The sequence below is a fragment of the Xenopus tropicalis genome, chromosome 5, assembly GCF_000004195.4.
Source record: "Xenopus tropicalis strain Nigerian chromosome 5, UCB_Xtro_10.0, whole genome shotgun sequence".
Lineage (NCBI taxonomy): Eukaryota > Metazoa > Chordata > Amphibia > Anura > Pipidae > Xenopus > Xenopus tropicalis.
The window spans coordinates 72382838-72398070 of NC_030681.2; the positions used below are offsets into that span (position 1 = coordinate 72382838).

At 36.5% G+C, this 15233-nt stretch overlaps 1 protein-coding gene across 3 annotated transcripts in view; it reads right to left on the reverse strand.

Moving 5' to 3' along the window:
• Nucleotides 1-9455: 9455 nt before the first annotated feature.
• gja1 (gap junction protein alpha 1) overlaps nucleotides 9456-15233 on the reverse strand; it is a 51615-nt gene continuing 45837 nt past the window's right edge. For 2 of the 3 annotated variants that reach the window (XM_018093818.2, XM_012962825.2), the window contains exon 2: nucleotides 9456-13412. In XM_018093818.2, the coding sequence (XP_017949307.1) occupies nucleotides 12257-13396 (1140 nt within the window). In that variant the 5' untranslated portion in view covers nucleotides 13397-13412 and the 3' untranslated portion in view covers nucleotides 9456-12256. Of the gene's footprint in view, nucleotides 13413-15233 lie in introns of those variants that run through there. The other variant, NM_203525.1, reaches the window with a different exon arrangement.

The window sequence follows — 15233 nt, forward strand, 5'->3', positions numbered from 1 at the left end:
CCTACTTCACATTTATAGAGCACAACTGGTTAACACAAGTTATTTTTGTGTTCATATGAGTAAAGAATTGCACTATTAGAATTAAACAGGAATTAGATATTTAGAATTAATGTTTAAACATACTCAAGTATTTTTGCCTGCTTGATCTGTTTTTAGATCCCACTAATCCTTAGTCTGACGAAAGTTGTAATGATCTGGCTCGCAATGTCTAATAAACACCTGAACACTGAGTTTGGTTTATATTAACCCGTTGACTGATCACCTGTTTTGCGCAGCAGGGTTTTTTCAGTATTTCAATACATCTAGTCTCAATGAGACTCAAATGAACGTAGAATGAACTATACACAAACACTTTTGTTCCCATATTTTTAGGTACTGTATGTAAAAATTGCTAAAATTAACTTTTCTAAATTTAACATCATGCTGCTCCCATCTTCATTTTAAAATGAACTTGTTTCAACTGAGGCAGTAAAGAGGCAGCCTAAAGTTTATATTCTCTAAGGCAGGGTTCCCCAACCACGAGGCCATGGACCAGTGGGTCATGGGCTGTGTTGTACCTGGCTGCCTCTGATCACAGCTGTTGTTACATGATACATTGTGTGTAACTGCGTTTGATGCCACTCGTGATGCGTCAGGCATGCATTCTCCCGTGGGATTAGCTGTCTGCACACTCTGCTAGGGCTAGCCAGACAAAGAGATGATTGCCCTGCACTGGGTACACACTGCATCACTACAGACACAAATATGAGTAAACAAATGTCACTGCAGAGCTTCTTTGAAAAGGGGGAAAGACCCAATAATGAGACAGCAGAAGACTCCAAGTCTGCCAAAAAAAAAGAGAGCTGCATTTAAAAGAAAAATTTAGAAGACTCATGGTGAAGACTCCACGAGTCTTACTTAAAAAGTTAATTGCAACAGGTGATACACATTCTCCCGCTCTGTTATGTAATAGAACGGCTATCCAATGATGCCATGACACCCTCAAAACTGATTCACTACATGGAGACCAAATGTGTCTGCACTAAGGACATCATTCTTAGTCGCTAACCGCATTGCTCAAGCTATAAAGCCCTTTACTATTTCTGAAGCGTTTATCCTGCCTGCTGCTAAGGACATTTGCCATGAACTTTTAGGAGAGGCTGCAGTTAAAAAGGTGGCCATGTTCCTCTTACAGCTAGCACCATAACTATTGATGAAATAGCAGAGGATACTGAGGCACAACTGTTAGAGAGAATTAATGAGTCCCCATGGTATGCAACTCAAGTTGACAAGTCTACCGATATTTAAAGGCAATAATGCAATGTGCAATATATTTTTCAGGACGATGTGCATGAGAATATGTTATGTGCATTATTGTTGCCAACCAACACTACAGCTGCAGAACTATTCATGTCTGAATTGGTAATTTCGTGTAGCTGTATGCACAGACGGAGCAGCGGCCATGACTGGATGGCTTTCCGAATCCATTACCCATTTGTGAACAAGCCAGGTGAATCGCCTTTGTCCATGCTAGAAGAGAATCAGCAGCTTGACATTGTAAATGAAGAGGCCTTAAAAGCATGTTTGAGACAACTTCAAATCTTCATATGTTCTGAAGTAGAGTCAAGGTGTAATATCTTGAGATTGCCACAAAAGCACTGAAAACCCTGCTTCCATTTCCAGCATCCTATCTTTATCTTTATGAAGCTGGGTTTTCTGCAGTAACAGCAACCAAAATGAGATTACAGAGTAGAATGGACATAAGGACTTTAGGTGACACTTTCTCCTATCACCCCCAGATGGAACCAGTCAGTTGCAGAGAAACAAGCTCAGGTCTCCCACTTATTCTGTATTATGGTGAGTTTTATTATAATTTATGTATTACAATGTAATAATAATAATAGAAATAAAGTGCATAGTATGAAATAATTACATTTACATAATATGTGTAATAAATATATACTATGCACTAGTTTATTGTGTTTTATTATGCGCTTGATATTGTGCCTAAAATGCACGCCCCCCCCCACAGGTCCTTGGAAAAAATGGTCTCACTTGAAACCAGTCCTTGGTGCAAAAAAGGTTGGGGGCTGCTGCTGTAGGACCAATGGAGCCAATGACTTACAACTATAATATGTAACATAATGATAAATTAGGACATATCAGTTGTCAGATAACTATACATTTTTAATCAAAGATGAGACACCTTTTTTTAAAAGTGTTCTGTTAAAAGATAAGGATAATGACTTTTTATGATAAAGACCTTGAACTCATTTATGGCTACTCATTGCAGGCTATATAGATGTATTTGTCTGAGCTATATAGGCCTACACAGTAAATATAAAATATTATGCATCACATGTTCCCTCTGGCACCTCTTAATATATCTTCTTCTGAGCAATTTCACATCTACTGTACTGGTTTCTAAAAATGGTGTAAATGAATTCTTCTATTACATTGTGGTCAGTGTGCCATTCACCCAGCACTTAATTTTCGTTCCAGTCAAACCTGTTAGCCGTGTGTTACATTCTGTTTTAAAGGCAACATGTAGAGAGCTGGTGTAAATTATCTACTGAATATATTTAGAACTGCAATACGAACACTCATAGTTTGCTCTTTAATGTGACATGTTTTTGACTTTTGTGAACATAACTTCTCAAGAACTTTCAAATTCTTAAAGGGGAACTATCATGAATGGGAATCTGCTCAACTTGGCTCAGTTCTGACAGGCAGCTTGAGTTCTGAGCAGAGAGGAGTGGGAGTGGTACAACCATTTTGACTGACATCTAAAGTTCAACCTGGAAAAGACTTTAAAGTAGGTCTAAATATTCGACATAATTCACCCTTACATTGTCTGACACTTTTCATCTCACTCACCCGAATTACTAACACATAGAACTTTATTTCTTGGTTATTTATGAGCAAAACATGAAAGGAGCCACATACAGTATCACTTGCTTTATTTGAGCAAACGTTTCTGCAGTTTGTAACATACAGGCCAAGTGAGCTGCAGGTAATAAAGGAGTTGCAGCTAAACAATAAATTGAACATTCCCATAAAACTAGACTTTGACTTTTGTATAGGAACAATAACTTGTGTTACTGTTTCTACAGGAATTTTGTAGTCACTCTTTATATGTATGCAAGCTAATGAATAACAGAATATATAGCAGAAAAATGACAGGCACGACAAGTGTAATGCAAGTGGGGCTTAGCCCCTGCGTGTTTAATCAAAGTGTAGCAGCAGAATATATAGCTATTTCTTAGGAATACATGGACTGGCTATAGCAGAGTAAATGCTACAGACTGACAAAGTGGGTCTGATTAGACTCAGTTGGCCTATCAAGAAGCCTGAAAGCATGGCTGGTCAGTCTATAGGAGAGCTCTGACTGAGAGACATAGGGAAGTGTCTGTGAATCCAACATACAGGAGTCTATGTGCCTGTACACACACAGTTGCATGTGCAAGGTCTGTAGTATTGCTGCAATTGATGTGTCACTGTCACTGGTATGGGGTAAGTCTCTTTTATACACCCTTTTGTTACTCCTGTATCAGGCTATTAAAGATTTGTATTTGTATGTATAAATTGCAGGAGGGTGACTGGCAGCTGATCTAAGCCTGCTGGTGAGCAGCACTAAACCCAAATGCAAAAGAGCCTGAAGTGCTGTGTATATGTGTATATAAAAATAAGCTGCTGTACTGTTATGTGCAAATGCAGCTTCATCAGCACCCAGCCCGGCTCCATTCATTTACTTTCCCTTTGCACATGTGTGCTGTTTAGGGGTGCAGCCCCATGACATGCCACAGCAAATCAGCTTTTACTCTGCTCTGTCCCTCACACATTTCTTCGTCAATGACACAGACCAGGGAGCCAGAGATTCTGGAGGGTGGGGGATGGGAGGCTGCTTCAATAATTTGCCATAACTTTGTTTTGGTGCAAAATTTTTAAGAGCTAAAGATTGTCAAAATGTTTGTCTAGACTTATATTTTCAATATTATAAAAACATTTTTCATGTTTGTTCCCCTTTAAGTTTAGTTTTTCAAATTTCCCTAAAGCACACCTTGTTGCATCATTATAGATTAATATTTTTTAATATTTTGCAGTATTAAAGGAACAGTAACACCAAAAAATGAATATGTTTTTAAGTAATCATAATACAATGCACTGTTTCCCTGCACTGGTAAAATTTGCACATTTGCTTCAGAAACACTTCTACAGTTTATATAAAAAGCTGCTGTGTAGCCATGGGGGCAGCCATTCAAGCTGGAAAAAGGAGAAAAGGTACAGGTTACATAGCAGATAACAGATAAAACACCATTGTATTGTACAGAACTTATCTGTTATCTGCTATGTAACCTGTGCCTTTTCTCTTTTAAATGGCTGCCCCCATGGCTACACAGAAGCTTCATTTACTAAACTATAGTAATGTTTCTAAAGCAAATACACCAGTTGCACCAGTGCAGGGCAACAGTACATTATACTGTAGTTCCTTTTATACACTTTGATTTTTTGGTGTTACTGTTCCTTTAACATTATACAGCTTGCTAGATCCAGAACTCTAGGGGGGACATTTATTAAGGCACGAACACTCCGAGCGTATTTTGCTCACCAATTTCATACTTTGCGCGTCAATTTCGTACCTTGTGACAAAATTTGTGCGACAAAATCGTATTTTGGATTCATTCAAGCTTCGGTATCGTGACTTTCCTTGGGCCAGGTTGGAGCTGCAGAGTGCCATTGATTCCTATGGGAGGCTTCCAAAATCATGCACAGAAGGATCAAGGTTTTCCCGCTGTTTACAATCATTCGGTACAAAACTCTTGGATCGCCAATACGATATTATCGTGACTAATACGATTTTTTTGTAAGCATTTTTGTGATATTTGTGATCTTCAGAAATTATTGTATCCAATCCGAATTTTTCCCATTCGGGATTCGAACTCTTGATTTGATGAATGTAGCCCTAGGTGTTTGAAACAGGATTAAAAAGAAAAGTGTTAACTTTTGGAAATATAAACACAAAAATTTCTGCTTTGATAATATACTGTATTCTGCATAGGTGTTTTTGCACCTTGATTTTTTTTGTAAAATGAATTTGCCCAAGCCAAAATTCTAAAACTGTGATTCTGACTACAGAATTACACCAGGTGGAAAAAATCATTGATTTTACTGATTTTATTGCATTTCGCATTGTTTTTTGTTACTTGTCTTTGCCCATGGAAATTTTATCTGCTGTATATCAATTTGGGTGCCTCTGTACACCACACAAATAAATGGATGCATGCATCAAACTGTTCAGTAGACCCGTGATTTTCATATTTAGAATGTTTTATGTTGATACATTACAAAATGTGGGGGTACATAATGGGCTAAAATTCAAGCTTTGTGACTTTTTTTTAGAAATTTCATAAAAACTGCTATTTTCTGCTACATTTAGGGGCCGATTCATTAAAACACGAGTTCGTATCCCAAATGGGACAAATTCGGATTGGATACGATAATTTCTGAAGATTGCAAAAATCACGAAAATGCTTACGAAAAAATCGTATTAGTCACGATAATATCGTATTGGCGATCTGAAAGTCACGAAATTTTCGTACCGAACAATTGTAAAATGCAGGAAAACCTTTCCGACTTTGATCCTTCTGTGCATTATTTTGGAAGCCTCCCATAGGAATCAATGGCACTCTGCAGCTCCAACCTGGCCTAAGGAGAGTCACGATACCGAAGCTTGAAGGAATCCGAAACTTTCGTACTCGGCGCGACAATACAATGTTTTATGTTGGTACGTTACAAAATGTAGAATTTAGAATAGGGTAAACTGCAAGCTTTGAGACAATTTTCAGAAATTACAAAAAAATTGCAACATTTAGCTTTGTTGTTTGGGGCTTTGCCATACAAAGACATATTTACCCATTACATTCAGCAGAATATGTATTTTCTGAAAATATTAGGTTTTCTGGGGTCAGCTTGCTTATTTCCCACGTTTACTACATGTATTTCTACTACCAAATAAATACACCGGCTGATTTATATGCCATGAAATATGTATGCGCTAACTTCTTTTGGGGTGTCTAGATGTCAGATAATTTGGTGATCCTATGCACAGTGGGCATCAAACTATTCAGTGGACTGTTGGCTTTCATATTTAGGATGTTTTTTCTTGGTACCTAATGTTATATGGGAGATAAGGTGCTTGAAAGTGAAAGATTTGATGAGATGTTCATGTATTTCATTAAAACTGCCATTTTTAGAAAAGTATTGCGACTCCATAATTTGGAGTAGGAAGACATGGGTACTTTTCAAAAATATATGGTATATGGGGTAAACCTAATGTTCCAGGATTTTTGGCTTTGGAATCTAAAGTATGCCGTATTCTGCTGTAATGCTTTGAAAATGTACTGCTGCTATACTTACTATTTTACTACTGCTATAAAAGTCAGAAGTCTCCATAAAACTATACATATCAGGTATTGGCACGTTTGGGAGACGTGAGGGTTTCCGAATCAGTTGAATTTATGTCCATAAAATAAAATATGTTTCTGGTATAAATCCCTATATCATGAAGAATATCAATTTTTCTTTTTAATGTAGAGCTCTAAATCTTGTTCCAGAAGTGGAAATACATAAAATCTCAGGCAGATTTGGAAAGCTCAGGTTCTTCTGAAAAAAAACCCCCAAAAAACAATTTATAGTTTTCCTACATATACTAACCCCCCCGGCAAACACTAAGGGGCTGATTTATCAATTTTCAAGGTTTTTGGCATAATTTGTGATCAAGTTCTTCTTCATCATCATATTTTATTTGCTGAAAGTTGTTTCCATTATTAAATGTTTTTCATCAGTTGTATGTGTGTGGGGGGGTGGTTTGTACGGGTTGCTGGTGAATGTTTTGGAATAAAGGGATGGTTATTTTTTGCTGCAGTTTTCATAAAAAATGATCTTCAAAAATGTATTTCTTTTTTTGTGGTAGCTTTTTGCTGTGATTCACTTAAACTGCATTATAGAATCGCAGCAAAAAGTCATCATGTCACCATGTCAGCCCCTAAATAGGTACAACTTTGTATGTTTTCATCAACAGCTGTCAGGTAGTCAACATGGGTATTGCTGCTGCAGGTTTCTGGGCCATGTAGGCTCAGATGCATTTGTTGCAATTGGGCAGAATCAGTGTCTTCCGTATGGCATGGCACAGCCTAGACTACTATCCACTTCTAGCATCTAGCAATACACAATTCTTGGCAGCCACCTTTGTAGGCCTGATTCTTTTTGCAAGCCTCAAATGCAGTTTATTGGAAGCAGATCAGGTTGCACTCCAGGCAGTTCACTATATGGAGCAATCAGGACCAGAGCTGATAGGCCTAGGGAAAAGCTATTTAGTGAGTATGCCCAGTTTGCAGATGTGTAAATTAATATCACCAACAATACTAAAGACTAAAGACAACACAGATGTTTGTTTTGAAATTGGAAATCAGCATCTATATATGCAAAGACAGAAAGCAATATGTTGCAGAACTACAACTTGCCACATCTGCTGATCTTATGTCTGCTTTAATGTTCTTTCTGGTGTCGAGTGCATTGCAAGTTCAGGCTTCTTCACTTTGATTGCCCAGTGAGGCCTTTCTATTAAATAGGACAAATACAAAATATGTGCTATACTTCCACTCTATTCAGGGTTTAATTTCAATCCTAGTAATAAAGCCTGCATTTATCGAACTTGCACAGTAAAACAGCTGCAACTACAGCAGGAAATCGGTTATACGCTTTAAGGGAACATACACCTTTCCTTAATTTGATTACTAATTCAAGAGGGTTCTCCAGTGTGGACCATACTTACTAGCACCACATTACTTACCTCATTATTGCCTATATAATGTAAAGTGTAAGGCAGGATTTGTATTGGAGCATAAGCTTGAAAAGATTTTCATCATGCAGATTCCTGTAGCTGTTGGACTACCGCTTCCATCATGTTTAATGATTGATAATGTACAGGAGAAGGGTTGTATGCATTCCAACAATATTTGGGTGGATGGACACTACTAAAATGTATAATTTATATTTATACAGAGTACAGAGTACAATTGTAGTTCCAGGCTTGGTTAACATAAAATAGAAGGTGTGGTGTGGTCAATTTAAAATAAATCATGTCCAACCTAAGATGTTCTTAAAAGGTTTCGGTTATTTGGACACATGAACCATTTTTCTGTTATTATAGCTATTATTATTTTTAGATTTATGGCCATTTACCCATTACTCTTTGACAACTATCATTCTTCCATTCTTATCTTTTCCATTTTACTTTAAATATATACTTTTTTTTTTACTGATGTATTTTTAATTGTCTTTCTCTTCTCTGTGACCCCTTCATTCCCATTACTACCCTGCTTGTACTGTATATTCATCTATCTTTCTAATTTTGCTCTGCTCAGGTTGCATTTTAATCTTTGTTTTGCTATCCACCTCATCATTTCTGTAGCAGGAACACTTCTTTTTTACTTAAAAAATTATGTACGAGTCCAGATTTTAACATTCAAATATCTGCTGACAAATAGTAATATCCTGTTAATATGTCATATCTCTATTTGTTTCCAAAGATTGCAGATTGTAAATTGTCTAAATGATCTGCGTATATTGATGTGTGTTTGTTTTTTCAAAAGGAGCACTTGGCTTGAAAACTATAATGAAATATTATGTTTTTCGTGGCTTTTGTTCAGATGAAGATGTGGCCAATATCATTACTCAGATAGCAGATGGAGATGCAGCCAGTGCAATTACTCAGATAGAAGTTAAAATGACTTTTTTTTATTAAGAAACATTTCACATTCATTTGTGCTAGAATAGTTAGATATTAACTTTTGTACATTAGTTAAAGGAGACATAATCATTCCTTGGCTAATGGCACACAGAATGCTTTTCAGTGCAGCATAATTCAGCCGGTGATCACCTCCCATGACTCTCATTCACTTGAATATGAAATGCCAGTTGGCACACTTGTTAGAGCTAAAGGCTTAAAAGCACTTGCACCTGCACTGCCCAGCATTTCCCATTCAAGTGACTGTCAACCATGCAAAGCAATCACTTGTTCTTTTCAAATGGTTGAGATATACAAAAAACTGTCTAGTTTGATAACTATTCATTTTATACCCTGTATGCATACCAAACCTAATTAGAGATACAGGAGGATTCATCCCTGCCAGGGCTACACCCATGTTTTGTTTTTTCTTTTATCTAACATAGGAAGGTTAATATACATTTTAGACTAGCCTCAAGTACACCATATTCAAACATTAGGACGTGTGTACATAAAGCAGATGGAAATCAAGTTGACTGTTGGCCCTGCGGATCCAACAGCTGTCAACATGTTTTAATCCTTGATAATATGTTAAAACTTGGAGAAAGTTACAGTTTTCCAACATTTGGGATGAGCTGATCATAAAGGATATATAATAAAGGAAATATAATAAAGAAGCAAGACAACATTTACTAAAGTAAAACTTTATTGTCTAGAGAAAAGTACTCTGGAAACCATGTGCTAATGAACCATGACTGCATACATGCAATGAAGCTGAACATAACAGTAGTTTATAAAAATATCAAAATCATTAATTATGACTATGGTACAAAATCCATTCTCTTCCATAGTATAGAAGTCCTACAATCCATTTCTCACTAGAATGCATAGAGACAAAGGAAGGCAGTATCACTTTGGGCTGGAGAAAGAAGAGGGGCCCTAGCAATCCAAATAGACTAAGGGGCATATTTTATTATAGTGTGTAAGCCAACCTCACCGGTAATGTTGCCCATAGCAACCAATCAGCAATTAAACAAAAGCAAAGATCTGATATGTTGCTATGGGCAACATCCCTGGTGAGGTTGGCTTTCACACTATAATAAATATGCCACTAAGTGCCCTTATCTAGAGGGGGTAAAATTACGTAAATCAGGTAGCCATGGAAACTGTTGTTGAGCTAGAAATCCCAGTATATCCTCAACATCCTTTGTGACATTCTGTGAATTGCAGTTTAATAACATCCAGGGCACTGCATGATGTACATCCATGATTTATGTATAGACGATATAAAACAAGTGTTATCCATTTAAATATTGTTTGTATTTTATCTGCATTTTGGTCCCAAAAATGTATTTTGTATTTTACCCTACCCTGATTTGGGGCTCCGGGGCAAATGCCTTTTCAGCTCTACCTAAGCATGAACCTGGCTCACTGTAAATAAAAAGTAGAGGTGTTAAGCAGATGCATTAATGAAAATAAATTATTTCTAAAGTGTATCATGGAACAAGTTGTATTCCAGACTCCCTTGCATTCCAAACAACAAAATCCCAAGTGCAAACATTATAACAGTTGGAACAACCAAACCACAATTAAATGTACAAAATTAATCTCTTCAGAATAATGAAGTCTAGTTTACAGTACACAATTACAACATAATTCACAATAATGGGCCAGCAGATTCCAAGACCCATGCAGCTACATTTAAATCATGTTCCAGCTCTAAACATTTTTAGTTACATTTTTCAAAAAATAACCACATGAAATCTGTTTACAGTACTACATACAATCATTCAAGCATCATTGATTACACATTAATGAAATTAATCCATTTATGCTAGAAAAGCCTTTCTCACACTACAAAAAAAGACACATTTTCAGATATATCCTAAGCTGAGTTATTGCATCGAAAATGGGACACAGGGGGGAAATATTTTGTATAAAGAAAAACATTTTTTAAATGTGCTGGAAACTGCACAGAAGGAATTTGTAAATTTGTAAACAAATTCTAAAGAAGCATTCACCGATTCACTGATATACAACGTACCTCTTCTATATCTTTTAACACAACTTCTTTAACAAATGCATTATTACTTTTTTCACATCACTGTTATTTCAGAAACATCTTGAAACATATTTCCTGTAGATTAAAATGCATACTATATTCTGGGCTCTTAAATTGTTACAACGATAAAAAAAATATATATATAATAGGGAACTGGCTGGCAAAATGACATGTTAATTCCCTGCATGTTATTCCAGAAATATTTACCTCAGTTCCTTGAACTACACGTTACAAATGTATCTTACCAGAAATTAGCCACAGAAACGTGGTTTGTAGGCTTTATCATGCTTCATGATTGAGGACACCACTAGAACATGGCTATACTATAAAGGCATTTCATGAGACATATGCCTTTGACTAACATCTTCTTCTGATTCACTGCATACTTCAGCTCAAAATGATGATTAATTTGTCAGACCCATATTGACTGCCATGCTTGAGAACCAAACTTCAAGCAACCCCAACCCTTAACACACACATATACATACAGCATCATAAAATATTATTCAATATTGCACCAGCAAAAAAAATGTAAGCAGTTCAAAAGGTGCTTCTACCAGTTGGGTTGCCGAATAGTTTACCACTAAGGTCCTACTTCAGAATTAAAATGGGTTTCACATTTAAGGAGCCTTTACTATGATATTATTCCACAAATAGACATAGGGAAAATATTAATATAATATAGGAGATTTCGCAATAATTTCTAATAGTCCCACACAAATAATGCTGTTGTTGGAATGTTATAAGGATCTGGTGGGAAAGATGACCCTATAGTTACATTTGGTTCTTTTAAAACATGATCCTTATGGAATTAAGTAGTTTTTCATTTTTATAATTAATTGTCATCTTAGTTAATCACTGTAGTATCTGGGATTTGACATCCCCTATTGAATGTCTGGGCCATTCAGAAAGGATTGACTAGGCTTGTTGCGGAATAATAGTGCTGCTTTTAAGAAGGCATATGATCAAGCAATTCAATTACATAAGCATAATTTTCTTAACCAGAAAAAGAGAAGGGGCAAGGAAAAATGCTAGTCATCTTGAGAAAACATCCAGGTGTCTTTCTCCAGAATTCATTCTAAAAAGTTCCTAACAGTCAAGCTATTGTTTAAGTTATTTATAAAATCATTGTAAGAAATCTCTCATCTCATAGAAGGCTGACACTAGTCGTAAAACAACATTGCTCACATCAAATATTTCACTTTTTGGGTGAATTGAAAACACATATGTTGTCTTAGACATACATTCTAAAAAAATATTGTATGAGTCATTTAAGACTGTAAAATTTGTATGAGCTACTTAAATATCAAAGCGATTTTCCCTCGCCATATAAAAGTTCATCAAAAAAGTTTGTTAAATCTCATTTGAGAGAATTTAGTACCACCTCCACTCTTAAAATGTGCCTTCTGGTAATACATCAAGATTGATTAGATCTCTAAATCATCAGGTCGAGGTCTGCTACTTGCATGACTGCTTGCTCTACTAGATGGTCTTTGGTCCAATATAGTCAGGGGCTGCATCTCATGTCCTGGTGCCATTTTCTTAGTATTCTGATGTTCATCCGAAAAATCAAAAGGCTGTGCATGAGTGTTAGAAATTGTGCTTCCAGCCTGCCCCATCCTGTTTTGTTCTGCACTGTAATTGGCCCAGTTTTGTTCACTTGCTTGCTTGTTATAATTGCGACAAGAAGAAGGATTTCTTTCTCCAGTAACAAGTTTGTAACCAGGTGGAGACATGGGAGCAGTTGGAGAAGAACAGCCATTAAAATAAGCATATTTAGGGGAGCCACATTCCTTTCCTGGAACCACAGAATCATTTGTGGCAGAATATGGGTCTTTTTTCCCCTTGATGCCATCTTTGATACTTTTGTAGGTGACATAGAACAGCTCGATGATATTTAGGGCAAGAGAAACTATAGAAACTATTAACATGAACCAGATAAAAATGGTCTTCTCTGTGGGTCGAGAAAGGAAACAGTCCACTTGATGTGGGCAAGGATCTCTTTTGCATGTGTAGATGGCACTTAAGCTAAACCCATACATGTACCATTGAATGAAAATAAAGCCAACTTCAAAGACTGATTTAAACAAAATGCTGATGATGTAAGTGCGAAGAAGTCCACCTCGCATCTTAACTTTTCCATGCTCTTCAAGGCCATATTTGAATTTCTTTATTTCAATTTGTTTAAGGTGCATGTCTACATTACCACCTTCATTCTGAACCATTTTAAGTTCTTCTTCTTTCCTGTTTAGCTTCTCTTCTTTTCTCATCAAGTAAAACACATGGGCTAAATAAAGGAGGGTAGGCGTTGAGACAAATATGATTTGAAGTACCCAGAAACGCACATGAGAGATCGGGAATGACTTATCATAGCAAACATTTTCACAACCTGGTTGTTGAGTATTGCAGACAAATGCTGATTGTTCATCTCCCCAGGCTGACTCCACTGCTGTCCCTAATAAAAGGATTCGAAATATAAATAGGACAGACAGCCACACCTTCCCTCCTGCAGTCGAATAGGCTTGAACTTTGTCAAGAAGTCTTCCTAAGGCACTCCAGTCACCCATGCTCAAAAGTGGTTACCTAAAATCCCAAAAAAGTACACATCAGTATTATAAATAAAAGTAATATCATTAGAGAGTAACTGTGGAACAACTTCTTACATTGCAAGCTACTGAATGATTGAATGTTCTTAATATTTTTAGGCAATATTTAGGCAATGTTCATTACACTCTAAGCAAGTAATTGAGTAAAAGTTATGGTGTTTTGTGAAAAATGACCATATATATAGTTACATTGGGTTGAAAAAACACCATCAAGAGTTTATCAAGTTCAACCCTTCCAAGTAAACCCCAGCACACATAAACCTATACTTACCTATCTATATACTCACATACATAAACCATATATACCAACACCAATTTAGTATCACAATAGCCTTGGATACTATGCTTATTCAAGAACTCATCCAGGCCCCTCTTAAAGGCATTAACAGAATCTGCCATTACAACATCACTAGGAAGGGCATTCCACTACCTCACTTGAACAAACCACCTACCCTGCTTTAAATGGAAGCTCCGTTCCTCTAAAGGGGTGGCCTCTGGTGTGCTGGTTGTTTTTGTGGGAAAAAAAGAACATTCCCTATCTGCCTATAATCTCCTCTAATATACTTGTACAGAGTACCATAAAGTTATAATTCCTATTTTTTATATCATAATACTTTTACCACAGAAGGAACTCATAGATATGAAGAATGCATGAAAAATGCAAAATATAGAGATTGTTATTTATTTTTTTGTTCGAGTAATGAAAGAATGTAAGAGAGAAATATATACATAGCATTAAAAGTTATGAAAAGAAAAAATAAATTGAAAAAGAAGAGTTGCAAAGAGGAGTGGCAGAGATGAACATGGTATAAAAATGGACATACAAAGAAGGAAGTAAAAGCATAAAAAGAAAGGTGTTGAGGTACTGCAAAGAAAGAAGATCATTTATATTTTACAAGACTTTATTTTGTGTGGTTCTGGCACTTAACGATGATATAAAGCCTTAAGGCCAAAATCTTAAAGATCAACCATCTTGTTGTTATCTTACATTTTGGCTTTCCTATGTTACACTGTATGCAAACGTAATGTCGGAAGATATATTTATTTACTGAAAACTGTGTTTAAGCTTTTCAATTTCAAATAGAAACAAGGAAGCTTATAATACACAGGTCACAACCCTAATTTTGCTCAGCTACATCTCCCAGCATGCTTTAACCCTTAACAATATGGTAAAGTATGCTGGGTTCAGTTCAGCAACCACTGACTAAAGTATAGTTGAGCAACAATGTTTTGTTCACCTTTAAAATGAGATGCAAACAGTGTTGCTCACCCAAACTTAACTTAAATTTTGGTAGACTATAACCCCAGTATACTTTAACAAATTATTAAAGGTTAAAGCATGCAGTTCAGCAACATAAGCAATGCTGTTAAAAATGTTGCCTTCTCTGGAGGCAGTGCCCTACTATATGCAATGCTGCACCCTCTTTTCTAACCTTCAACCTACTGACATTTGATAGTATAGTATAATATAGGCAAAGTAAAATCTCACAATAAACTCCCTGTTTTAGAAAACAACAATGTTAATTAGGTAGTGCTATTAAGCAGGGCTCTTATTTATTGCATAATACTTTGGCTTCTGCCATTCAGTTTGGATACCAGTGTTGGAAAGCTTTGGGAATCAATGGAAGAGTTTCTGAAGGTTGTATACGTTATTTAAGTGTACAACCTTCAGTGTATAACCAAGTGTTTACCCTAGGCCAGTGTCGGACTGGCCCCCCAGGATACCAGGAAAACTCCCGGTGGGCCCAGGTGTCAGTGGGCCCTCCTGCTCACCCTACCATTTGCCTTGTATCCCTAT